At 34.4% G+C, this 27353-nt stretch overlaps 4 protein-coding genes across 7 annotated transcripts in view; 2 read left to right on the forward strand and 2 right to left on the reverse strand.

The window, feature by feature from the left end:
• The window catches only part of LOC144840439 (uncharacterized), a 35919-nt gene extending 33716 nt beyond the window's left edge, over positions 1 to 2203 (reverse strand). Inside the window, exon 1 of the mRNA XM_078696250.1 lies at positions 2125 to 2203. The gene's annotated coding sequence lies outside the window, so the exon portion shown is untranslated. The remainder of the gene's footprint in view (positions 1 to 2124) is intronic.
• LOC144840447 (uncharacterized) lies at positions 665 to 2576 on the forward strand. The gene is made up of 2 exons (XM_078696262.1): positions 665 to 1842; positions 1954 to 2576. The coding sequence occupies exons 1-2, from the start codon at positions 678 to 680 to the stop codon at positions 2205 to 2207; spliced, it is 1419 nt and encodes a 472-aa protein (XP_078552388.1). The 5' UTR covers positions 665 to 677; the 3' UTR covers positions 2208 to 2576.
• Positions 2577 to 10120: 7544 nt separating this feature from the next.
• LOC144841398 (serrate RNA effector molecule homolog) lies at positions 10121 to 23309 on the reverse strand. Of its 3 annotated transcripts, none has more exons than XM_078697722.1 (20): positions 22734 to 22867; positions 22322 to 22452; positions 21883 to 22011; positions 21190 to 21318; positions 20847 to 21008; positions 19614 to 19783; positions 19047 to 19206; positions 18470 to 18566; positions 18313 to 18366; positions 17861 to 18038; positions 17477 to 17652; positions 16807 to 16947; positions 16230 to 16535; positions 15492 to 15686; positions 14676 to 14829; positions 13711 to 13819; positions 13316 to 13469; positions 12604 to 12814; positions 11043 to 11133; positions 10121 to 10641 (listed from the first exon to the last, which is right to left on the reverse strand). In XM_078697722.1, exons 2-20 carry the CDS (start codon positions 22441 to 22443, stop codon positions 10569 to 10571), a joined length of 2811 nt encoding a protein of 936 aa, XP_078553848.1. In that variant the 5' UTR covers positions 22444 to 22452; positions 22734 to 22867; the 3' UTR covers positions 10121 to 10568. The 3 variants fall into 3 exon arrangements, with proteins under 3 accessions (XP_078553848.1, XP_078553847.1, XP_078553846.1); XM_078697721.1 differs by lacking the exon at positions 22734 to 22867 and adding an exon at positions 23172 to 23309 and having other exon boundaries at positions 10122 to 10641; positions 21883 to 22014; XM_078697720.1 differs by having other exon boundaries at positions 10122 to 10641; positions 21883 to 22014.
• Positions 23030 to 26753, forward strand: LOC144841399 (uncharacterized). 2 transcript variants are annotated; one of them, XM_078697723.1, is made up of 8 exons: positions 23030 to 23161; positions 23581 to 23707; positions 23875 to 23947; positions 24075 to 24168; positions 24626 to 24744; positions 24841 to 25031; positions 25352 to 25428; positions 26025 to 26753. In XM_078697723.1, exons 1-8 carry the CDS (start codon positions 23030 to 23032, stop codon positions 26256 to 26258), a joined length of 1047 nt encoding a protein of 348 aa, XP_078553849.1. In that variant the 3' UTR covers positions 26259 to 26753. The 2 variants fall into 2 exon arrangements, with proteins under 2 accessions (XP_078553849.1, XP_078553850.1); XM_078697724.1 differs by having other exon boundaries at positions 23037 to 23185.
• Positions 26754 to 27353: the final 600 nt, after the last annotated feature.

The raw sequence follows: 27353 nt of genomic DNA on the forward strand, positions 1-27353 counted from the left end.
ATACTATCAAATTGGTTTGACAAAAAAGTGTGATATGCCCAAATATGGTAGTGAGATGTGAGATCATATCCATATATGGGCGCATCACATGTTTTTGTCACATAAAGTGTGATAGTGTAGGCAGAGCTTAAGACGACCTAGGCTAAGTTTGCGGCTTCACTTTCTGCGGGTGAAACCAATTCTTGCAGGCGACGATTTGTTCAGTGTCATATTTTCTATTATACTTTTACAAAGAATTGCGTAAAATAATTGTACAAACGTATTATAGTTTATAGGAAATTTTGATAAAAATTCCCACGTGACCAATATGTTGGATGAAGCTGTGACCGCAAGATTCATCCGTATTCGAGTGCTCGATTGGTCTGGTTGGCCAAGTTTAAGATTTGAACTCCTCGGTTGCTCAGGTAAACAAGAAAGTTATCTATTTTCTTTAGGGGTTGAAAGGTCCGTCAGTGACTCTACAAGCGACTCGCAGCATGGCATATGATGTGTGACGTTCGAATAGGTTTTAAAGACCTGGAAAGGTCTGCAGATTAGACTAGACAGTGATTTACAAACCAATCAACCATTACTGTACACCACATAACTAATGAGAAAGTCTTCTTCAGTGAAGATTTGACTCTTCCCTGGTGGAACTAAATCTGAAAATTTAAAAATGTGTTTTCTGTTTTTTAGCGATGGGACCAACCACATCGGAACAAACAACTATACCAAAGACTACAGAGCTACAGACAACCATGAAACCAACCACAGCGGAACAAACAACTACACCAATGACTACGAAGCAGCAGACGACCATGGAACCAACGACTCCAACCATACCTACGACTACAGAGCTACAGACAACAATGGAACCAACCACAGCGGAACAAACAACTACACCAATGACTACGAAGCAGCAGACGACCATGGAACCAACCACATCGGAACCAACAACGACACAAATGACTACGAAGCAGCAGACAACCATGGCACTAACGACAACAACCATACCTACGACTACAGAGCTACAGACAACAATGGAACCAGCCACAGCGGAACAAACAACTACACCAATGACTACGAAGCAGCAGACAACCATGGAACCAACGACAACAACCATACCTACGACTACAGAGCTACAGACAACCATGGAACCAACCACATCGGAACCAACAACGACACAAATGACTACGAAGCAGCAGACAACCATGGCACTAACGACAACAACCATACCTACGACTACAGAGCTACAGACAACAATGGAACCAGCCACAGCGGAACAAACAACTACACCAATGACTACGAAGCAGCAGACAACCATGGAACCAACGACAACAACCATACCTACGACTACAGAGCTACAGACAACCATGGAACCAACCACAGCGGAACAAACAACCACACCAATGACTACGAAGCAGCAGACAACCATGGAACCAACGACAACAACCATACCTACGACTACAGAGCTACAGACAACCATGAAACCAACCACAGCGGAACAAACAACTACACCAATGACTACGAAGCAGCAGACAACCATGGAACCAACGACTCCAACCATACCAATAACTACAGAGCTACAGACAACAATGGAACCAACCACAGCAGAACAAATAACTACACCAATGACTACGAAGCAGCAGAAAACCATGGAACCAACCACAGCGGAACAAACAACCACACCAATGACTACGAAGCAGCAGACAACCATGGAACCAACGACAACAACCATACCTACGACTACAGAGCTACAGACAACCATGGAACCAACCACAGCGGAACAAACAACTATACCAATGACTACGAAGCAGCAGACAACCATTGAACCAACCACAGCGGAACAAACAACCACACAAGGTATAGGTGGATATTTGGGGGTTTAGTTACACTTGTGTTGAGCTAGGCTTACTTTTATTGGGAATATGCTACAAAATTTGTTTTAATACCATTGAAATATTTTCCCCACAGATAATCACAGATTTCGACGTGGCCTTTTGAAGTTCACAGAAACTCGCACGTCTGATCACCACAACGTTCTACAGGTCATGTACACACATTCCGCGATTACGTGTTCGACCCAGTGCATGTTGAAAAGTGCGTGTGCATCAATAATGTTTAATGCTAAAAGATGCTACTTACTTTCCATCTTGGACGGTGATTCCCAAGATGACATCAATACATTCACTAACGCGATTAGTTACATTGTGGCGGTGCGCTCTTAAAACAAGAAACATTTAAACAACGTACTATCAGTATTAAGAGTACGACGCATGCAGCTGTATGTAAATGTGTATCGTCGTACCACGCGAGGAACATTCCAAGGGACTAAACTCGTCCCTAGCATGAGCCCGTCGGTAGTTTATAGGCATATCAAAGCCTAAATGTTATATAGGCCTAGAGGGTAATGACTGTCGAGGTCTGTAAGTAAGTAGTTAAAGGGTACAAATGTAGATCAATGTCTGCTTCAGAGTTTATAGTAAAACAAATACTTTTTAAATTAAATAATAATTAATGTTTGTCATCAATTTATTGAGAGTATCAATTAGTCAATTAATTTTTTTTTAAATAATAAAAGCATCTATAATACGCCATATCCAATGCAATTTCTCATAATGTTACAAATTTACTCGATTCTCAACCGAATCACAATCGAATTTAAACGTAACGCCATTTTAATTCAACATTTTACTGTTCTCAATCTATTCTTACACTAATAATTAGTATTAATTAATAATTATTATCACTGTTAAGTTTGCTGCATCTATCTCTCACTTACCCATTGCCATTGTCAGCTCATATTATATTGGTGGTGGGGGAGGAAACTGATGTAATTTTAGATACAAACAATCTTTATCACAAAAAACTTGAACAGCAAACAATAACTTAATTGCTAGAGGAAGTTTCGCTCGACTTTATACTGTGAATAAATACATACAGTACTGTGCCTTAAATTGTATACAGTACTGTATACAATGTCAAAAGTAATATGGACACTTAACCGACGCTAGTTCTACCTAATTGTCCGTGTTGTATCTTCATTTTTGCCATGCGCCACAGGGAAATTCCGTACAGCAGCATCTCATGTGATGCCCTAGACTTTCCCCAAGTCTGTATTTATTGTCTTTTTTATGTTAGTACACGAGTCGACGTTTTGATTTTTTACAAGCTCAAAGTATACGTATGACACGTACATGTGAAACACAATGTTCTGTCGTATTACGGAATTTTCCTGATACAGCAGGCATCAAGATACAGTACCGAAAATCGGCTGCTAGATCAGGTCGCAATCTTTCGCTTCATAGGCCTACTGTACTGTACAGTAATTGTTGTTCGTATTAATGTTTTGTCTACATGGTTATGGTGTGCAATATTGTCTTCAAATTATAAAAATCAGTTCCGTGGCACAGTGTATTCAAACAATATATTACAGTGTATTCATTTATCAAAATAGTAGCATAACATCAATACTAGCTTTGTACAACCACAGGCACGTTGAGTAATTGTAAACAACATTACAAATTGATAATAAATATAATTCCATTGATTGATGGAGTATCATCATTTCTATAAGAAAGGGAGTGTAACAGTAAACACACAGAAAGTGGGTATGTCAATAGGTACTCGACTGGTAGCTTGCAGTGGCGTAACGCAGAGGCCTGACGCCCCTGGCTTAGGAACCCAAAGCCTTTGTCGACATATTTTAATGTCTGTTTTTCCTCTGGAAACTGCTCAGTGGTGAGCCCCATAAGATCCGGGGCCCCTGGGTTTAGCCAGTGAGCGCTCATGCCGTTACGCCACTGGTAGCTTGCAAGCTCCTCCGCAAATCATATTTGAACAGAGGAAATTAATCTATTAAGTTGCAATGAGAGAAATACACACTTCACATTGCCTGCAATATTTCGAATGGCCGAAGGTAAATAGGCCTACAATCATTAAGCCTACAGTTTAAAGGTCATCTGGAAAAAAATACCAGGACCTAACTAAAAACATAGATACACACAAAATACATACAAAAATCAATAAATACAATATATCAAATTAATATTTAGTAAGAATAATACAAATGTTTTCTTTTACACAATATTAATATGCATAGTTATATAATTGTTTATCGAAGGCAGCTTTAGGGCAATGTTTTTGCAGCATGATGATTGGATAACATTAACCAATCTGATCTTCAACCAATCTTTTAGCCTATCGGATAATTTGGCTGCAGAAACGATATCCTTTAATATCATCAACATGCTTTAGCCAGTGATATATATTTATACATATATATACATACAGTACAGTACAATGTTTTACATTAAAATCCTTTAACAAATGGTTACATTGTTATTTTGGGATCGGAAAGTAGGCCTACTAACTGCTTATAACTATGGGGAATAGTTACTTGCGATATCGTTTAAAAAGCTACTACGTCATTATATGAACTTGTTATATATCACATTTTCTATCAGTTACAAAGAACTTTCTGAAAGTTCTTCTCTGCTTCTGCGTTTACCGGAAGCAGACGGTGGAACAAGTTGCGCAATACTAGGGTCAATATAGCTATAGGGACGAGACTGACGCGTACCACCAGCAGCTATTTGGTTTGCACGACGTTTGTACCTCCGCACTGGTTCGAATTCTACCGCAACTGGTTGAGCCTCATCATACACTTCAGAATTATATTTCTGCATGTGATACATCTCGTGGTCAGAATGTCTGTGTCTCCGCTTTGGTGGAATGTAAAATTGCGGATCATTATCGGTTCGTGTGCGGTACAGCTCGGAGTACCTACGGTCAGACTCACTCCGTGTTAAGCCATGTTTTGTCTGTATATAACTGCCGCGCGAACCTAAAACATTTGGTACAATCTCTAGATTCCCACATCCTGCAACAGATGCTGGTCGCGCGACTAAATCTTGAGGTTCATAATAAGCAAAATCGTTATCTACATCAACTGCCAGCCAGGGTAGATTACAAGGTATCGTTTGGCAAGCACGATCGACGACCGTGGCTGAAGTCGAGGCCTGAGGCGTGCTAGACTCGTTCAAATCTAAATAAGCTCCGGCGGGTTTCCTGAATGGGCCTGTAAGAATCTCCATCGACCCTGTATACGGTACAGTAGTCTGCATATTTTCTTTTCGTCGTTTTGATTGTGTGAGAAAGACTAAACACATGGTGGCTATGATGACAACGAAGAATATTGTAACCATTCCAACAACAAGACCCCAGAAAATTGTAGGATAAAGTTCAAATAATGATAGACCTCCTCCATCTTCGTCAATTCCATCTAATATATCGTTATAATCTTCTTGATACGTAGTATAGTACTGTACATCATGAGTTACAAAGTCTTCACTTGTAACTTGAACCAGTGGTGTAGGCCGGACTAACTGGGTTTCTCCCGAATTCGCCCCAACGTTGGGCTCTGGTATACCCTTTTTAGCCTCTGTGGTAATCTCTATTGTCGGTACAAATGTTGGATCTGATAAAGCTATAGGCTTAGGTATTGTCATTGCACATACATTAGTTGTATTGTCGTAGAATTTTTCTCTACATTTTATTTCAAACTCAAAATCAGTATCCGTCGTCTGCCATTCGTAACTAGCATGTAGTTCTCCATTTCTACCAGTTTGTTGTGAAACTTTCTTAGATTTCTCATGGTGTTTGGGCCTAATCACACGAAGTCTTGATCCATTGAGCACCGGTCCAATTGTAACGCAATTAAACTGAATTTTATCACCTATGACTGGTTTTTCAGGTTGAAAATCACACGTAATAGTACAGCTGATGTGCTGAATGTATAGAAGACATATGTAAGCAAGCATAACTTCCCGGTTTAATCCCATTTTAATACACTTCATTAAAATCTCTAGGTCAAACTTAATTCTTGAATGGAAATCGAAAAGTGCTAACAGATTGTCACTCCGCAAGTTTATCTTAATCAAAACCTCAAGTTCGGATAATTTGCTAATTAACTCCTGCACATGTTTTAAGTTGTTATTGTTAAATCACCACATCCAACTAAGCAAGATCATTTAACTGATTGCTCCAACAATGTATTCAGTAGATTGGTCCAACTTCAATGTTGTTCAACAGATTGGTCCAACTTCAACTCAACGTTATTTAAAAGTTTTGTCAAACTTCAATTTATTAAACAGATCGATCCAACTTCAATGTTATTCATATCGGTCCAACTTTAATGTTGTTGAACAGATTCTCACCAGAAGTTTTCAATACAGATCAGGCCAAACTTAAGCAGTAATTCCACGTGATAATCAAAATATTATACAACAATTTGGTCCAACTTCAATTATTCAACAGTTTGGTCAAACTTCAGCAGAGTTTACAAATACAGATCAATCCAAACTTCAGCAGAGTTTACCAATACAGATCAATCCAAACTTCAGCAGAGTTTACCAATACAGATCGATCCAAACTTCAGCAGAGTTTACCAATACAGATCAATCCAAACTTCAACAGTAATTCCATCTATCCACTAATGTTTTAACAGTCGTATAGGCTAATAATTCCATCGACACGTTCCTTATTCACTACCAACCGACCGTCTGTTATTTATATATACATGGACGGTATACATTTTATATTAACGCACATCCTTTAATAGACACCGCCAATATCCTGCGTTATCAACCAATGCCAAATACAATATATCGCCTCGTCAGATCCTGTAGCGGATATAAAACTTATTCCAACACAAACGTCGAATTATTTTTAGTACACAACAATCTTGGTTTATACAAATACTACACTAAACCTCGCAAAGACTACTACGCCTATTTATGTATCCATGTTTTCTACGAGACATAAGGACAAAAATCGTCAAAACAAAAGTGTAGTTGTTTGGTGGGTCCAGCAGACACGTGTACGAATGGAAGTTCCTGTATTTAATTTGCATAATGTACAGTTAAGACTTGTATAAAGCGCCACCTTATGGTATTATTAAAACGACACCATATTCGTTGCAATGTTGAAATACTTTGATGTCCTGTAGTAATAATTTAAACGGTTGAATTGTACACCAAAATGTTGCGACCACTACTAGCTGATTGCTTCCTGTTTCCGTCTTGGTGGATACAGTAGCCTATATACAGACGCACCGTACTGTTCGGCATACATTTATCTTTCCTTGAATCAAACCGGTGAATGGAATCGTTAAGAAGTTAATAAGAACATTTTTCCAACATTCCCTATTCTCTCGACATCAGATTGAATCAACAGATAAAAACAATTGTATTATTAAAGAGGCAGACAGACTTGGTTTACTGGTGGCATACATTAATGCAGTAAAATTAAAGAGGCTATCGTACAACTGGAGCCCAACAATCAACAATCCAACAAAGTCTGCTGCATTCAACCAATAAAGGCCAATTTTGTCGCCCGTTTTACCTTGGACTTTTGTTGACACACTCAGAACCAGAAACTATGTCGTACGGATGATGGGGATCATAAAATCTTAAAGATATATTGTCCCCTAAACATTTTTTTTTCAAATTTTTGTTAATGCCATTGTAATGTCACATAGGCCTAATTGGTTTTCACTTTGACCAAAAACTGGATCGAAAAAAAAATTATTTAACTGAAAAAAACGAAATTTAAAGCAAAAATTCTTAAATTGTCTATCAGACAATGGTTTTTAGTTTAAATTAAACGTTTCTTTTGTCTTGTATTCCAGTTTAGTGTAAAAAAGTAAAAATAAATGATTTATAATTTTCATATGGAAAATTCAGGGCCAATATCGCTACCGAATATAGAAACATAATCTAGAAAGCATGGATATTCAACGACACGAATAAACAACCAGTCAATGTCTGCGTATGAAAGCCATGTTTGTTTCATCAAATTGTCAACGCGCGCGCCTACATCGAACACGCGCGCCTACATCGAACACGCGCGCCTACATCGAACGCGCGCTAGAAGTGAATCTTTAGTGTTCGAGTAAAAACACGACCTCGATATTTTCATTTTATACAGTCTCTAAAACATCAATTACAGTGGAGAAAGGAAGTGACTGATCATTATGAACACGTTTTATTATTTTCTCAGCATTGTTTAGGTTTTTGGTAATGACAAGATTAAACTTGACTCGTCCTCGTGCGAGCATGGACAAGTCCAAACTTGACCAACTTACCGTATTTTTGTCTAAACTTGTAAACAAACAAAATACTCAATAAACACGAGACTATCGATATTACCGGAAAAAATGATTAATTTCAGATAAAATATTGTAGGTCTACCATGTTTTGGCTGAAACGAAACAATATCATTATAATCATGAGAACACAACTAACATAATGACAATAGGAATATTTTTTAACCATATTCAAAATAATCATGTGTTATATAAAAGGCGATATATGGTAGGTGAATAAAATAGACCTACAATAGCAAACACCAAAATTAAAAAATCTTATAAAATTAAAAATTGATCCTACTGCTAGATTATTACACAATAATAGAGTAATCCGTGAATACGATAACACTTTGTGACGCATTGTAAACGTTTATAACACGTCAAGGAACTTGGAGGGGAAAAATTGGACACGTGGGTGACAATGACTTTCTTTCTCTCAAGTTTAAACAGATACATTAATATCGTCAATCAACAGTAACCGTACGTTTACAATTACCATTTTGGTTCGGAGAAAGTTATTAACAATGCAATTCCATGTCTAAATGTATCATGAGCTCTAGGGCGCAATTCTAAACAAATTATAAAAATCAAAGCAGTATTATAAAAAAATATAAAAATATTTATTGGGTCACTTTGAAAGTTTCTTTAAAAAAATGTTAATCTTTGAAACTATTACTCAAAAAGGTAAGAGTGAGCTTACACTTCCATGCTCAAAACAACAAATGACGTAAAGAAATCAATACAAAAACTACCAGACTAAACGTTCGTAAAAGTACGTGAACGGTAAAAGTACGCGAACGGTAAAAGTACGCGAACGGTAAAAGTGCATGGAAATTACAAGTCCGAGAACTTTAAAAATACGCGGACATTAAAAGTACGCGAACGTGAAAAGTACGTGGACGTTAAAAGTACACGTGACGTGAAAGTAACAAGCAACAGAACGATACCGAAGCGACGTTGTTTGTACGGTAACCGATGATCCATTATTTTAATGTGAAATAACTTAACATCAAAGCCAACGCGGGATATTGCGAATACAATTGTCTATCTGTTTACCTGTCGTCACTATATTTGCGTTTTGTTGGCGACGGTTACATCCGACAAGAATGACACCAAAGACTGAACACGCGACTATCTCAAGTGCCATGGAATGTTTACGGAAATGACAAAAGTTCCATTCAGTTAAATTGTCGCAGGAATTGAATTGTCATTGTCACAGGAATTGATCTTGTCCTACATTGTTGTTTCGATTATATTTTTGTTGCCTTTTTGACATGTGTGTGTATTTGTTTTTTTAACGATTTAATTTCAGAATATATGCATGCAAACAGCACGTTTTTGCAATAATACCTCCCACTAGCGGAGGTTTTTCGTACAAAAATTAGTTTCACAATATTTAATAAGGTCTGTGAACAAGTTATAAAAAAACATAATAGTATTTTTTGTTATGAGATAGTACAGTGCATAGCATGTGGTGAAGCGATTCGATAATATGATGAATCAATAATGACGATATATTAAAGATGTATTGTCCTCCAAAAATATGACAAATGAAGATTAATAAAATAAGACTTTAAATAGGTTATTTTGCAGTTTTAATAAAGTTATTCATTGTAAAAAAAAACAAAAATAATTATTTCACTTATAAAAAAACAAACGAAACGGTTAATTTTAACAAGAAACCATTGTCTGACAGACAATTTAAAGTATTTTTTCGTTTAGATTACATTTTTTTCAGGTAAATCATTTTTTTTTCGATCCAGTTTTTGGTAAAGTGAATAACTATTACGTGACATTAAAATAGCACATTAAAAAAAAAATGTTAAAAAGTTTTTTTAGGGGGACAATACATCTTTTAGATACATGATTGAGATGACGATTTATAATAATGACGACACATTATACAATACTAAGAATATACAGTAGTTAAAATAGTAGTAAAATTGGTCATAAAATCATGATATAAAATACATACTTGAGTCACCATTTTTTAAACAAACATTTTTATTCATTAACCATGATGTTTAATAACTTGGTCCATTAAACAATAATCCACAGAGTACATTGTACAAAAATAGTGTAAAAACAATATTAAATGTATACAATACAGACAACATAAAACACATTTACAAAATCATAACATTCAGATTTGTTGGTTATTGTCTAATGTTAAAAATCATCTTCTTGATACGGTTAAAAAGTGATTATGGTAATCAAGTATGGAAGGCAGATTAGCAATGTCTGAAATCATGCACTACTTAAAAATTTATTTTGTTAACGATCAAAAACAAACTATCTTAAAGTTTGGCAACAAAGCCATCATAAAAGTTAATAAAACAGTTTACTTGATATTTACAAAATTCAGCATTCCTCTAATTGGATTCTTTAATACAGAAATGAATATGTAAATTAGCAGATTGAATTCGGTGTTCTGATTGGCTTAAAAAATGTCATCATCGCCAGGGGCATCCAAATCACGATACTGAATGAGAGGTCGTGGATCTCTTCTTGGTCTGCAAAACAAACGATATATTTTGTTGAACAATACCAGTAACTAAAAATCTGGTTACAATCGGTAACAATTTTGAAAACCTATTATTTCATTATGATTTTTATTATTTAAGATTGGTTCCCACTTGAACACAACGTGAGTTGACCAATCACAAACGATCTTTGGATGGTCCATCGAGTCTTGATTGGTCAAAATATTTGCGGTGCAGCAAACCAAGCTGTATGATAACTTTGTTTTTGTGTTCTTTTGCAAAGTTCTTAAGCTCTGTCCACACTATCAAACTAGGTTGACAAAAAAAGTTTGATGTGCCCAAATATGGTAGTGATATGCCCAAATATGGTAGTGATATGACATCATCATGTCCATATATGGCCACATCACATTTTGTCACATAGGCTTTACCTATTATTTCCGTATCCTTGAGAACGGTTGTAAAATCCTCCTCCGCCACCGCCGTAACCACGGTTATCGTGATGTCCTCTGTCATATCCTTCTACAAAAATGTAATTACAAAAAATAAAGAATTAATATATAAGAATTATATATAAACACATCAGGCACAGAACATAAATTCTAAACCGCCCAGTGATATACTGAAATTTAATTAATTAATTTGAAATGATAAAGATCAGAAAACTAATTGATAATAAATTATTTATATACTGTAGCAATAGTAATGTAACATGGTCAGTGTTGGGTTTTCCACAACCTACCATATTTTATTAACAATTTGCATAAATTTGCATACACTTTTTATTATTACAATATACGACACAGTTTGTACTGCTTACTCTAAGTTATGCAATCATAAAAAATATGATGAGGATAAAGTTAAAAATAGATTATGACCATGATTGGTATTTCGTTGTGTGCTTCTCACAATTTACCAAATGCACAAACATTTTTTTAATAAATCTGCATACTTATACTTAAAAATAATATACACTGTTATAAGTTGATATTGTTTACTTTTTCTTGGAGAAAATATGGGGAGGATAAAGTTAAAAATAGATTATGACCACGATTATTGCTTTGCTGTGGGCTTCTCACAATTTACCATATTGTACAAACATTTTTTTTATAAATCTATTCTTAATATATGACAACATTATAAGTTGATATTGTTTTCTTTCTGTTATGCAATTTTGGAAAAAAATATGGTGAGGATAAAATTAAGTAGACTTTAATCATAAATTAAAACATATTGTTTGTTTTGAATTTTGAGAGGAAATCATTAAATAGAATACTACCACAAAGGTCAGAATTAATCTCTTTGTTTCTATTCTTTACACGAAGACTACATAAAATAAAACTATTGCTGTGTTTGTATTGGATTTATTGGTGTAGAATGAGCTTCGGCTTGATTTTAATATATTTGGAAAATCGTTATCACAAATACATTCAAAGTGATAATATTAACTACTGACAATCATTACAAATATAATACATATATAGATGACTTTCCCAGGATAGCCCAAAAAGCTTATTAGCTTATTATTTCCATTGCGATCCTTTTATACTGTAATCTAAAATACATAATCTAAAAATAACATTTACATTAACATATGAATGGATTGAGGTAGGTTATCCCATGCCTGTATAATAAAACGTTTTAGATATTAAGATTCATATTTAGGAACTGGAAATCCATTGACACTATTTCTGTATGCTCCCACTATATTGTGTATATATGTAAATTAGGCCTACTTAATTACACAATACCAAATCATAAAATAATTATTCATTTCATCTTATTAGAATTCAGATTACTATTCTGATTAATGTGCTAAAAATCAGAAAGTTCCGGGTTCGAATCTCGGTTGGGGCGACTTATTCTCATTCTCACAGATTTCCTCATATTTATCGTTTCAAATTAATACATACAGTATATATATAATTTATATAAATACATAATTTAAACATTTATTTTAAATTTAATATTAAAGAACACTGTATAACTTACGATTTTGATTTCCCCATTCTTGTCTGTATCCTCCTCCTCCTCCACCACCTCCCCCATGGTTCTGCCCTTGATGGGACTGGAAACCACCAGCTTGTGCATTACCATGGCCAGTTGCTCCTGGTGTGGTTGGCTGAGCAGGCTTAGGTGCGACTGTAGGTTCAGGAGGCTGTGGTCTCTTAGTATCCTTTAAGTAGTTGTTGAAATACTCCACCTAGTTTTACAAGAAATTAAAAAACTAATTGTTGGTTGTTACTAACTAAAAGCTAAAGTTCTTAGATGCAGGGATACAAAGTTTAAAGATGTATTGTCTGCCTGAAAAAATAATTCTTACATTTTTTTTGTTGAATACGCCATTTTAATGTCACATAATAGTTATCCACATTGACCAAAAATTAGATCAAACAAAAATTATTTACCTTAAGAAAATGTAATTTAAAGCAAAAATTAGTCAAATTGGCTGCCAGCCAATGGGTTTTTGGTTGAATTTAACCATTTATTTTGTCATTTTATAAGTGAAAACAATATTTTATTTCGTTTTTCTTCTTCTATGGAACTGATTAACTTGATTAAAACTACAAAATAACCTATTCAAAGTCTGATTTAATTAATCTTCATTTTTCATGTTTTTGGGGACAATACATCTTTAAATCTTCTAGACAGAATTCTGAAGTTTATTACAAACAATTAAAACAATGAATACATAAAAGCTTACATCTTTCCTAACTTCATCCACCTTCTCATTGTGTTTATTAAAGATGTGTTTTCGTACAAATTCTGGACCTTTGAACTTTTTGCCGCTGAGCGGACACAACCATTTGTCCTTGGAAAGTTCTTGTGTGTTAGCTTGGACAAACTTTTCAACTTCAGTGATAAAATTTTGTCAAGGAATAAACACAAAAATGCCTTAATTAATGCAAGTTTATTCAAAGCAGACGTTTATTCGAATAAATACGCGCCTAGAGCACTCTTGAGTGGTATGTGTGCTATAGAAATCTATATTATTATTATTAAAGTTGTTCTCTACTCTACAGAAAAACGATGATGATAAAAACAGAATATTCAATTATTTTCTCATTTTTATTTTCAGTATTAAATTTTAAAGGATATTCCTCTGGGTTCTTCTTGCCCAGCTTGCTCCATTCTGTGTCGCCAACCGCTGCTTTCGTTTGTAAAATTGGCGCAATCTTCTTCTCAAAACTTGTCTGCCATTCCGTAACTAAGTGTGAAATAGCAACAAGCAGTTTATTATTATTATATAGATCTCATATTTATTGTGATATTTTAAAAAATGAACATTTTTGAAAACATGCATTTTGTAGTTGTATTTTCCTTGACCCCAATAGTATTGGTACTAAATTGTTCCCAGGCTAACATTATGGCCTCTGGAGAATTAACAAATGTAAATCTCTTATGTTTCATATCCAATATAATCTATAGTAGTAAAGTGATTCATTTAAGGAGTCTATACAAGTCTGTATATGACAGGATATCTTTAGTGTTTTGTTAATTATACTCAATGCATATTCAGGTCTCCAGCCAGACAAATGTTTCTCTCTGTGGAGTGATTTATCAATCATTCCAAATCATTTAAGCTTTATTTAGTAAAGTATGACCCATCTATATTTATCATTTGTGTGTGAAAATGTTCAATATAAAGCTCTGGCTACATTATCAAACTTTATGTGATAAAAAAAATGTGCCAATATATGGACATGATGGTGTCACATCACTACCATATTTGGGCATATCACCACCATATTCTACCCTTTTCGTCAATCTAGTTTAATAGTGTAGACAGAGCTTTAGCGAATTCCACCTTATGCCTAGGCATAAAACGATTTATATAGCGCCATTCCAACAGTCATTGTTCATACTATCAAACTGGACATTCTTTGAAATTGATAAAAATTCACTTCAACTTGGCCTCAAATATAGGATATCCTAAGTGGTCTACAAATACCTAGGGCAAGTCCAAAGAGGACATCTTTCAGTAAAGATGCTGAATATGAAATTTACAAAATTACAGTATACGGAGAGTAATTTATCACTAGTAATAAAGAAAAGAAAATTACCATCTTTTTCTGTAAGACCTTTCGGTGGATTAGCTCCCCGAGCGTGCATTATGCCGCAGCGGTTAGGCATCTCGTCTTCAATAGGGTACTCACTGGCATTGTAATAGTCCACTGAATGAACAATACGCAGGTAGAAAAGAAGTCGATCCAAAACCTATAGAGATAATACAAATTGAATGAATATGTTTGTTTCTTTATGTCCGTTTCTTGATGTTAGTATAAATTCTTATTAATGTAAATTACAGTAATCAAACACATACAGTGCTGATGACATTTTATTGTGATATTTATTATCAATTATTATTACAAAGATCAGAGTCTGTAAATAAATGTTATGAAATGAATACAATACAATAACATAATAGATTATGCAATATTTTAAATTTAATGATAATTCTATTATACCACGTTGAGGGTAACCAGAATTGTATTGGTATGCAATCAGGCTCGGTTACAATAATAGGCCTTTTTCACAAAACGGAAGACATCTTTGATCGATGACTACCAATGCTATGTAGGGAAGCGTAACCAACAGAAATAACAGTGTTTTCAGGGGATTTCAGGACACCATGTTAATTAAAAAAACCTAACTCTTGAACGGAAGATCGTATGAGAAAAAAAATTATTGTATAATGTTCTTAAAAGATTGGCCTACATCACTGTATGATTGGAAAATTTTAGAAAAATGTTTTTCACTGCTTAAAAACCATCGGGAAAAAAAACACCACAGTGTACAGCTTGAATCTGTCATGTTTGCTATCTTTTCTATACTTCTGTTAATATTCCAAGAAATATTGTACTTCAATTCCAACTAACCTTGTTAAGAGCGTGATCACGCTCAAATGTGTAGCCAGGAGCTTCATCTTTATGCTCTCCCTCGTCGTCCTCTTCCGTTCCTCCTCCCATCGCTATCAGCATCTCCTCTTCTGCGCTCGACTCCTCCACCAAATACTCAGTAATGTTGTCGAGGAACGGGTTATCTTTGTAACCATGGAATGGTACAAATGGTAGCTAGAATAAGAAAAAAGTTCTCCATATCAAAGAGTACTAAAATGATAAACATGACAATAGATATTTGAAAGCAGAGACATAGTATTAACGCCTTGGACTGCAAGTAGTGCATGGTAGCACAATTATTTTTTAGTTACTGCATATATTAGTATATGACAATATTTCATGAAAGTTTTTTTTTTCACCTTATTCATAGAGGGTAGCCCTAAACAGCGTATGCTGACAATCAACTCTTGATGAGTTATGATAAGTGTCTGTGTGTGACAGTGGCTGTGTGAATACTAGTACACCGGTGTAACCCCTACTCATCTCAAAATATGTACTAAGTGCACATAATACAAATGTGTACACTGGACCTACGGCTTATAAAAGACTCGTTCTACTACAAGAACCATGGGGCGAGTGAGTCTTGAACCCTTGCCAATGTTAATATGGCAGGGTATTACGGTTCCACTGTCTTAACCACTCGGCCAGTCACTCTCGTATATTGAGGATTTCCCTTAGCCTCATTACGATTGGTGAATACAGCCACAGGTTCCTTACCTTCTCTACAGGAGCAGCCTTTTCCTCTACTTTCTCCTTATTTTCTTCTTTCTCATCATCTCCATCTTTCTTTTCTTCACTTTCCTTCTTTTCCGGCTCTTCTTCCTTCACTTCTTCCACATCTTTTTCCGGTTCTGGCGGTGGTTCCTTGTACAAGTCATACTTCTCATCCAGCATATTGATCAGCTTAGCAGCCATTTTGAGATCGTTGCGTACGACTTGCTTGTGCGCCGTTATGGCACTTGTTGCTCGAATACGGCGTGTCAAATCACGATTGACTACAGGACTTAATTCACAATCACGAACCTTTAAAAAAGGTTACCAAAATTGTACCATTATTATTTAAATAAATATTTAAAAGCTTTTAAAAGTCATGATATAACAAATAGATATATATGTCCTTTAGAAATCGTTTCAAATTAGACAAAACTTGTAACATTAAAACCAGAAGTTATAGGTGGTCCCTACATAATGGCAACATTCTTTTAATATTATAATATAGAAATAGTGTGGTCCCTGAATTATTAAGTATATTGTTATTAAAACAATAAAGTAAATGAGGTGTGATATAACTTACCCTGATGCTGCTAAGATTCCAACAGATGTCTTTGATATTGACAGAGCGGTCAAAGGTCGCCCAGCCATAACGCATAAAGTTCTTATCAGGCTGTGGGTCAGCTAGAGCAACTCTTATAAAACCGGGATACTTCTTGCAAATCTAAAAATCAAAATTTAATTTAAAATATGTTATATAATATAATATTTCCGGATACGTTATTTGGAAGTGACTTCCACCACCATGTCTCAACAAATTTGTTAGCAATAGGAATATCGTTTTTCCTCAGTCTTCACCTCAATAGTTTTGATTATTTCTAGGTCCAGACGACGGAAAAAGAAGCATCAATTGACTTGACCTAGTTCGGAAGTTGGAAATCAAAAGCTCTAGGTTCTCATGATGATATGATGGGTTTCAGGACGCAGCCATTGCGTCTGTCATAAAATTTGAACATAAAATTCAATATACTATATACTGTACGAGAGTGATGTGACACAATTGTATTTTTTTTCCATTTATCTGTTTTTGTATATCTCAGAGAAAAATAATTTCTATGTATATTTTATATGCAAATGACAATAATGGAAGTAGTAGTATACAAATAATAAATAGTGTGTACTATTTCATGCCATGTGACCCACAATCGTCCAATCAAATGACATAAATTTATTTAGGTGTTATATAATAGTACCTGTACAATCTCTGTTTTTGGTATCATAACAGACAGACTCCTCATAAATAATGAGTAGGTTTTATGAAGAGGACGAGGCTTTGGTCCCGTATCCTCCTCTTTGATTTTCTCTTCTTTTTTCTTAACAATTTGCTCTTCTTTTGGTTCTGGTTTCTCATCCATTATCTCTCCTGCTTCTGTAAATCATTATAAAAAAAATGACTAAATTTATTTTAAAATGTATGAAATTTTTATGAAAAACATAGCTAAATTTGATTTAAATCTAAACACTATATATAAAACAAATATGATGGCGATAAACTTTGATAGCTCAATTTGCTATATCCTCATTAATTGTCAATTATTATTTTGTCGTTGATAATAAATATATTTGATTTTAATTACCTTCATCTTTTTCCACCTTCACATCTTCTGTTTTGACCTCTGGTTTAGTATCTTTTTTGTTGCGGTGTTCTCCTTCCGAATCGGAATCACTGTCACTGCTACTGCCACCACTACTACTTGAGCTCGACGAATACTCCCTTTCACGTTTACGCTTCGTTCCACGCTTTTCAGCTTCATCCTATAGTACCAAATTTAAATAAATAATCCAGTGCCCGTATCCATATATGGGCACATCACATTTTTTTGTCACATAAAGTTTGATAGTGTAGACAGAACTTTAGTGAATACCACTTAAGTATTTATTGAATTAAGTGAAATACTTAGTATTTATGCACAAAATATGATTGAATTAAAAATCTGTCAAGATGCAGGATTCGGACTGGCAACGTTGTTTGAAATGGGCGAGTGCCTTCTACCAGTGTATGGTAAAACAATTAAAACCTCACACATACCGTTTTATCAGGTTTAGGTTCAGTTTTTTCTTTAGTTTCTTCTACCTTTTCATCCTAAAACAATAAAACACATTTTAATACAGACTAGTTGAAGATATGTCAAATGTAAAATGAGAATGAATATAGATAAATAAATAATAGATCTGTTCAATCTTACTTTTGTTTCTTTTTCCTTCTCTTCTTCATTATCCTTCTCGTCATCCTTGTCATCTGAATCGTCTACCATCTCTCCATCTTCCTTTCCATTGTTTTCCCTATAAATGTATAATATATCCATAAGATTTGAAATAAGACTGTATACTTGGTAATCAAGCCTATCACACAGCTACTTAAAAAATAACAATAAATTGGAATTATATTCTGTGGTTTTAAACTACACAGAATAGTAGGTACTGTATTCATTAGCACAAGACAAGTTTCTCTATTTCAGTTTTACATATTCAGGTTGTCAAAATAAACATAAAGTTCTGTCTACACTTATCAGACTTTATGTGACAAAAAAGTGTGATGTGCCCATATATGGACATGATGATGTCATACCAATACCATATTTGGGCATATCACTACGATATTTGGGCACATCACACTTTTTTGTCGAACTAATTTGATAATGTAGACAAGGGTTTAAATGCTATAATCTGAAAACAAGACATCATGGGCCTCCTGGACTTTATGGGCCTCCTGGACTTTCTGGGCAAGCCCAATGTTGTCCAGTTTTCGGCGAATTGGCTTACTCAGTGTTCTTTTCTTTCTTTTCTTCATCCTCTTTGATTGGCTCGGATGCAGGTTTCTTTTCACGATTCTGTTCCACCTCATCTTCCACTTCGCTCCCTTCTTCCTTTTCATCCAAAATAGTCAAGTCCAGGTCAGTTCCACCCTCCATTTTGATGACAGCTGAAGAACGGTCACATAGAATAAAGTATTAAAACAGTTAAAAGCAGTATCAAAACAACCACTATCACTTTTCTTAGGTTAAATGGATTAGGAAAATCTTACGCAACAGTGCAGATCTGTTCATGTACATCATTCAAAATGAACCTTTTTTAAATGTATGTGAATGTAAACACTTATATTCCATATTTTTTCATAAACGCATCCAACAGCAAGCACAAACTCGCCAATTATAGGATGGACAAACTATTTTATAAGTTATCGTGCTTATAAGCTAAGCCTCATTTAAGTCTTAGGGAGTGGAATTGAACCCTGGCTCTAGGTCAGGATTGAACCCTGGACCCTGGGATTAGAAGGCAAGCACATTAACCGCCAAGCTACAGTTCCACTACAGAACATTTAGTACTCACCAGCATCAAGAACTTTAATAATTTCATCTGGCTTGTTGAACTCGCAAGATATCCCATCAAGCCAATTTTCTTTCCACAACTCCAGGAAAACGTTCAATCGTAAACGTACTCCATTTAGTCGTGCCGCATTCTGTTGCATGCAAAGGTCAGGATGGTATTTAGTGCGAAACCTTAGCAAAATTAATAAACAAAACAAGTATGTGAACATAAAGCATTTAAAAAAGGCATCTAAAAAGGTAGTTCAAAGGTAGCAATATAAGAAAAAAACAAAAATCAATCCATGCTGTTGAAAAAAGATTTGATACTAAAAATAATGTGCTAAAGATTAAAAATTGTTTAAATTTTAATCAATTAGTAAGTTGATGTTTCAGAAAAACAGTCAGTGAATATGAAAAAAAAAACACTAGCAGAAATCAGTTACTTTATAAAAAGTATTCTTTTAATAAAAATTTCCCATCAATGGGAAGAAAAGAAACAAACCTGTAACACATATAATACACAAACCATAATAGCACGGTGAAATTACCCATAATCCTCGGCTGCAATCCTTATGAATATTCATATTGGGAGGAGCTTGATAAAATAAGCTCAATAAACAGAGCATACAACGCGAGATGGATATAAGTGCGTATGAAATCATTTCAATAAATACATGCGAAAAATCTCGTTCGTTAAACACGCGCATATGTAGATGGACAGACGCTTTCCTGATTCTTAAGCTCAATAAACAGAGCGTATGCGAGCGATAAATTTGACTCATGTTGTTTAACTAGATCATCGACATGATAACGTGTACTATACGCTCCCCTGAATTAAGCGGGGTTTTATTCGGCTCAACTAAACTGCAAATGGAAGTAACATATTAAAGTGAATAATGAACACAGAAAAAAAATAAGTTAATTTATAAATTAATAATACATGAAAGTATTATAAATATTAATAAAAGTGTGACCGGCATCTTGCAGAACTTCTTTCAATTCTATTATTATTTTCCCCACTTTACAAAATGTGTCAAATTATTATGAAAAAATACTTCAAAACGCATCAGACTGAAATCTAATTTTGTGACTAAACGGAAATAAAATTTCAAATGTCCACATGCTATTTTGGCAGGGCCTTATTGTTTAATGACAGTGAGAACAAAGAATTTGCATCTTGGGCTAACATTAATGTTTAAATCTCAGGGCCTCTATATCTTGAATAGATGTTAATGATTCTGACATTTAAACTTACCATTCTTGATCCTTATGATCCAAAAAATATTCACTGAGTTGTGTGCGGCGAAAGTCAACTTTGTAGTCGTTGTATTTACGCACAGCCTCTTGATCGTCGATGGTGTCATCCTGCGATGCTAAAAACTGTTTGAACGTCATCATTGAGCTTCCACTATCATTCCTAAAAATTCAGATAAGATGCGTTGTTTACATAAAATCTTAGGTCTTGTCGACACTATCAAACTTTATGTGACAAAAAAATATGATGTACCCATATATGGACAAGATCAAATGTCATGGTAAGCCCCCTAATTGAATCCTGTGGGTACAAGTAGGCCTTCTCTAGACCTTTGAACTCTTACCTATGAGACTGATTATGTCCAAAGTTCTGTCCTCCTTCATTACGGTCCCAATAATTCCCTCCTCCTCCACCGCCTCCCCCATAGTTACTGCCTCCATAGTTGCTATATGACCTATAACCTCCAGTATTCCTAAAATAATGTAATTGCAATTATAATTTATGAATTGGGGAAATTCCTAGATGAGTTTTTTGAGGAATAGAACCATGTGAGTAAAAAATAAAGATACAAACACATACAATTAATTCCACATCATGAAATAACTAATTGTCGATAATACTATTTTCTTACAATATACTATTAACCAACTGAAACATTTTAAAGATATATTGTCCCTGTAAAAAAAAATGTTTTTCACATGTCATTTTAATGTCACCTAATAGTTATTCACTTTGACCAAAAACTGGACTGAAAGAAAAAATTATTTACCTGAAAAAATGTTATGTAAAGCAAAAAATACTTAAATTGTCTGTCAGAATAAATGGTTTTTGGATAAAATTACCCGTTTCTTTTGTTTTTTTATATATGAAATAATTACTTTTTTTTTTTTTTTTTTTTTTTACAGAAGTGAATAACTTCAAAATGGTCTATGTAAAGTCTGATTTTATTAATCTTCATTTTTCAAGTTTTTGGGGGACAATACATCTTGAATATTTACATCAAATTGTGGACAAATCAATCACGGAGACTACTGACCAATCTCTTCTTGGTCTTTTATTTGGTGGACTCATTGCTCTTCTGTTCGGACTGTAGCCTCTATCTCGTCTGTTTCTATTGTAATCTCTTCGAGGTTGCCAATCCCGGTTCACACGGTTGTCCCTTGGCCTTCTTGAAAAAAGCAAAAAATGCATAGAATAATATATAGTTATCTGTTTTAATTGCAACTTATTGAATTTCAATTCTTCAATTTGATACTATTGTATGATTTTATAATGAAGTATTTTAAAATGTATAAATCGTATAGATGTTCACGTGACATTTATTAATATTATTATCTATTATTATGTCGACTGTCTGTAGTTGGCTGTAAACCTTATTCATTGAGGAAAATGTTATTTCATTCAATTGTTAATTGTATTGTGCCCTTCTAGTTTGTAAAGGTTCAAATGTATTTTTATTTTTTTTTAAAGTTTACCTATCATTCCAATCTTCTCTACCGACTCTGCGATCATCTCTGTCCCGTCTTTCAGCGTAATCACTACGTTCACGACGGAACTTGTCTCGGTTGTGACGTCTATCTTCATCATCGCTATCCATAATTAAACTCTATAAAAACAAAACAATTTATGTTTTAATAATACTCTAGGTTTAGGCTAGGCCTACACTTGCTTGTTTTGTTGTGCGTGTGTGTAGCTGGCTAGACCCTATCGCGCCGGCCGTCTTTAAATGTTTGGTGTGGGCACTCGGTCGGCTTAGGCTAATTTAGTTAGGAGGCTTTAATTACCTACTATTTGTAGCCTTTTTTTAAATTTATATAATTCACTCACACTCATAGACACTAGTAAACATTTTGAAATAAAAAAAATAACGAATTATACTAAAAATACCTCTTAAAATATAAATTATTTTCCCTGTAAAAGCACCTTCCAACACAGCGCGTGGAGCTCGCGGATTTCAAATGCATAAAAAGGTTAGGTCAGTCCATTAAATAAATTATTTTTTTCTTAATCTTTGTCATATTTTGCATTTAATTGTACTAAAAATCATAATATAAAACATTCAAAACTATCATTATAGAAGCTGTAAAATAAAATGTGCAGAAAATCGAGTAAATTAATTTTATTTTTGGTAGATATTTAAGTTAGTATATGAGATTCCCCTAAAAAGTATTGGAATGTTCAAAATGGCGACTTTCTCTGAGTTTTCGAGTCGCTCTGCTTTGTTGTTTTGTCATCCTTCTATGGAGAGTTTGGCTGAAGCAATTAAACAAACGTGTGATGTAGAATCTACCAAAACACCTCTGTCACCTAAAGAAGTAAACATACCGAACAAAAATGAAGTAGTTTTTTCTTAATTGTATTTCAAAATAATTCGGAAGGTCACGCTTTCTGCTCTGAGTGTGTGACCTATTTCACTGGCATGGAGACAAACATGGTGGCAGCATACACATAGGGGCCTATGTGTATATACTGTATAATTTATAAAATATATTATTATTATGTAATTTAATTAAATCTGCTTTGTATCAATTTTTAACTTATCATATTACTACTGTAATATGATAATCTCTTTTTTAATGAATAGATGAATATGAAATTGTTTGCTGCTTTCTATCTTGGATTAAATATTAATATTTTTTATACAATTTTTTAATGGAAAAAAATTAATTTATAACATTTTTGTTTACTACAGTTAATACTAATTTAATTTAAACTTTTTTTATTATATTTACAGCTCTCTCCTCAATTTAAAAGACGGTTTCAAACTGTAGAATTTCGGCAAACTATCCAATGGAAGTCTTTCAATGACGGCTGGCCAAATCTCTTTATTGAAAATGTGAAGGAGTGTGCAGGTAGAGATGGTATGAAAAGGCCGACTTCTTAAATATTATGATCTTGAAACGTAGAGGCAGAACCTACATAAAATATAACAAGTTTTCTTGTATATTCTATAAATATCTCTGAACCACAGCTCCCCGCTGGGGGTCTGGTTGACTAAAATTAACAATTTCAATATTTTTTTTTTCAGTTATATTTTTAGGAAGTTTTCATTCGCCAGAAGTTGTATTTGAACAAATTAGTATGTTGTACACAATGCCTAGGTAATGTTCTTTTTTTTTTCCTTTTTATCGTTTTTAATTTCCTTAAAATTGTCAATATTTTCTATAAATGCTCTGATAAAATGATTGATCATTTGAAATGATAGACACTAACATTATATTATTTCAGATATTTGGCAAGATCTTTTAAATTTATCCTTCCATATTTCCCAACTGGTACAATGGAGCGTGTCGACACAGAAGGACAAGTTGTAACAGCTAAGGTGAATTACAGCGAAACCCCAAATGAACCACTGTGAACGCCAAAAATGAACCACAGTGAACCCCAATAAACCAGGGTGCAACGAATTACCCCAATGAACCATCGAAACACCAATTATTCTCTCTGGCTTAATTATTAACCCCATTGGCAGATCCAATTTGAAAGTCCTATCTTTTGCACCCCAGAACCCAATTAAAAAACATTCATCTTTTTATGTGCCTTGTTTTATAGTACTTGAATGTTTCATATTTATGTAATCTTTAAGCTCTGTCTACACTATCAAACTACAGCAAATAAAGTGTGATGTGACCAAATATGGTAGTGATATGCCCAAACTTGGTAGTGATATGATATGTCCATATATGAGCACATCACATGTTTTTGTCACATAAGTTTGATAGTGTAGGCAGAGCTTTATACATTATCAATTGACACTACTTACAATTTTGTTTCTCTAGACACTAGCAATGCTGCTTTCTCAAATTCCAAGTACTGCTCGGGGTCCTGCTCAGATTGTCATTTATGACTTGCATTGTCTTCAAGAAAGATTCTACTTTTCAGATAATATTATACCGCGGTAAGAATTACAATCATCCGGTTGGGTTTATGCGTCAGGGATGCCTCCTCCGTTCCTGTTTTTTTTTATACTGAACTTTACTTTTTGTTGTCATAGACTGGAAAGTGCAATACCTTTGCTACTCCGAGAGGTAACAAAGCTTGAAGATGCATTCAAGCGTGACGTTTGTATAGCTTTCCCAGATGAAGGAGCATGCAAACGATTTCAGTCGATGTTCGCTGACTTTCATATCATCACGTGTACAAAGATACGAAATGGAGATAAACGTATAGTGCAAGTGAAGGAAGGTGTGATAATGTTAAAACATTCATTCCATTACAAAGGGATTTTACTTACTTACATAGTCTGGGACATACCCAAACTTAGATTCCTCCATAACTAATTAGTGCAAACTATCATACTATAATGTAATGTTAACATGGTTTGTGCCCTAATGGTTTTTTAAATGTAGCAAATGCAGGAATCTTGAACAATCCATGGTACAATATTGTTTTGATCGACCAATGACAAGCTAGTTGATTGGTTGTTTGATCGACCAATGACAGACTGAGACCATTTATTTACTTTGTTCGACCAATGACAGGCCAGTTATTTGTTTTGTTACCAGGTGATCCGGATAAAAAAAATGTAATCATTGTTGATGATCTTGTTCAAACTGGAGGAACTTTGAAGAATTGTGCTGAGGTTTGTATCAAGACTAATAAGTAATAGAATAAACAAATATGGTAGTGATATGCCCAAATATGGTAGTGATATGCCCAAATATGGTAGTGACATGCCCAAATATGGTAGTGATATGCCCAAATATGGTAGTGATATGCCCAAATATGGTAGTGATATGCCCAAATATGGTAGTGATATGCCCAAATATGGTAGTGATATGTCCAAATATGGTAGTAATATGGCCAAATATGGTAGTGATATGACATCATCATGTCCATTATGGGCACATCACATTTTTTTGTCAGATAAAGTTTGATAGTGTAGATGGAGCCTTATGCCTTGTTTTCATGGTTGACAGTGCCAATAAAAGACTTTACACTAGATGAATAGCCAACTGTGCCGATTACACAGCCAACCGTTCCAATAGCCACTTCCGTCTAAATATATGTAATATATTAATAATAATCTATAAATAAGTCTATGCATTTGGCCAATAATCGCTCTGATGGGAGAAGTCTGTTAATAAGTTTGCTATGTCGAAAGACGTTTAGCGTTCGTGATGAGGACGAAATATTAATCTCTTTATAAGAATATTTTTTTTTCAATTTTCCAATTAGGCTTTAATGAATAGAGGAGCCAAATCCGTATCTGCGTACATCACACACGCTGTATTCCCACAGGAATCGTGGAAGGTTTTCACAACATCCAATAGCAACGTTCCATTCAAGTATCTATGGATCACGGATTCCATACCGCATGCTCTGGAAATCGCAAAGCACGACCCTTTTAAGCTGCTTTCACTGTGTGATTCGATATCACATTGTTTGTTAGGGTTCGATCTTCAAATGTAATATATTGTCAGTGGCGTAACGGCTATGAGAGCTCACAGGCTAAACCCAGGGGCCCCCGGAACTTATGGAGCCCCAGACCAGTGACCAGAGGAAACAACGGGCATTAAAATATGTCGAAAAAATCTTAAAAAGCACCCGGCCTCCAGCGTTGGAGGGCTCCTAAACCAGGGGCCTCAGGCCTCTGCCTTACGCCACTGTATATTGTTAGTTATTGAAGTGTTTGGTGAAGTCTAGAATAATTGACTAACCATTCCGCCTGTTTCGGGGAACACTTCTAAAATGTGCAATTTATTTAAAAATATACATAAAATACTTTTTATCATATTTTAATATGTAAAAAATCAATAGGCAGTTTGTATAACCGAAATTGACCAAGATATGACCAAATATGGTAAAATAAGCGTTATTGTCACATAGTAATAAGTTTTAATTTATATGGTATTGATATTATCAAGGTAAACAATTTTAGTAAGAATAAATCATTTTAAAGCATCATTATTGTAAATATTTCTGTTAACAAATAAAATTCAGTAAATTGAATACTTTTCCACCAATTTAAATGTCCTATTCAATTCCGATCGTAGCGGGTATATCGGAGATAAATAGAGACCATCGTGTTGCGGTTTTTAAGCTTTCTCAACGTTAAAACGCAAAAAAATACGTAGCCAAGTTGAGCCGCCGACAAGTTGAGTCTCCGCCAGAAAAACGTTATTTTCTATGAAACGCCAAATGCTAACTTTCGCCGGTGCTCGTTTCTATTTAATAGAAGTTCTAACTTCTATTTATATTAGGGATAACGATGTATATCCAAAAGTTAATATCACGGTATTAAATATTACAATTAAAGAAATAATATTATGAAAATCTGACTTGTAATTTCCGAAATATACGGTCTAAAACATCGCCGAAAATTATCGTTTTTAGCCAAACGACGTACGTAAACATGTTGCCCCCTCAGTCGGAAGTTGTATGAACTACGCCATTTTTCGATAAAATAATTACATAAAAACACTTTTTTTAGCAAAATATTTTGTGTATTAATTGTATAATTCAATAAAATATGATATTAAATGATTAGTAAATAAATAATATTTA

Source organism: Antedon bifida, chromosome 4 (assembly GCF_963402885.1).
Source record: "Antedon bifida chromosome 4, ecAntBifi1.1, whole genome shotgun sequence".
In the NCBI taxonomy this organism is placed as follows: Eukaryota; Metazoa; Echinodermata; class Crinoidea; order Comatulida; family Antedonidae; genus Antedon; species Antedon bifida.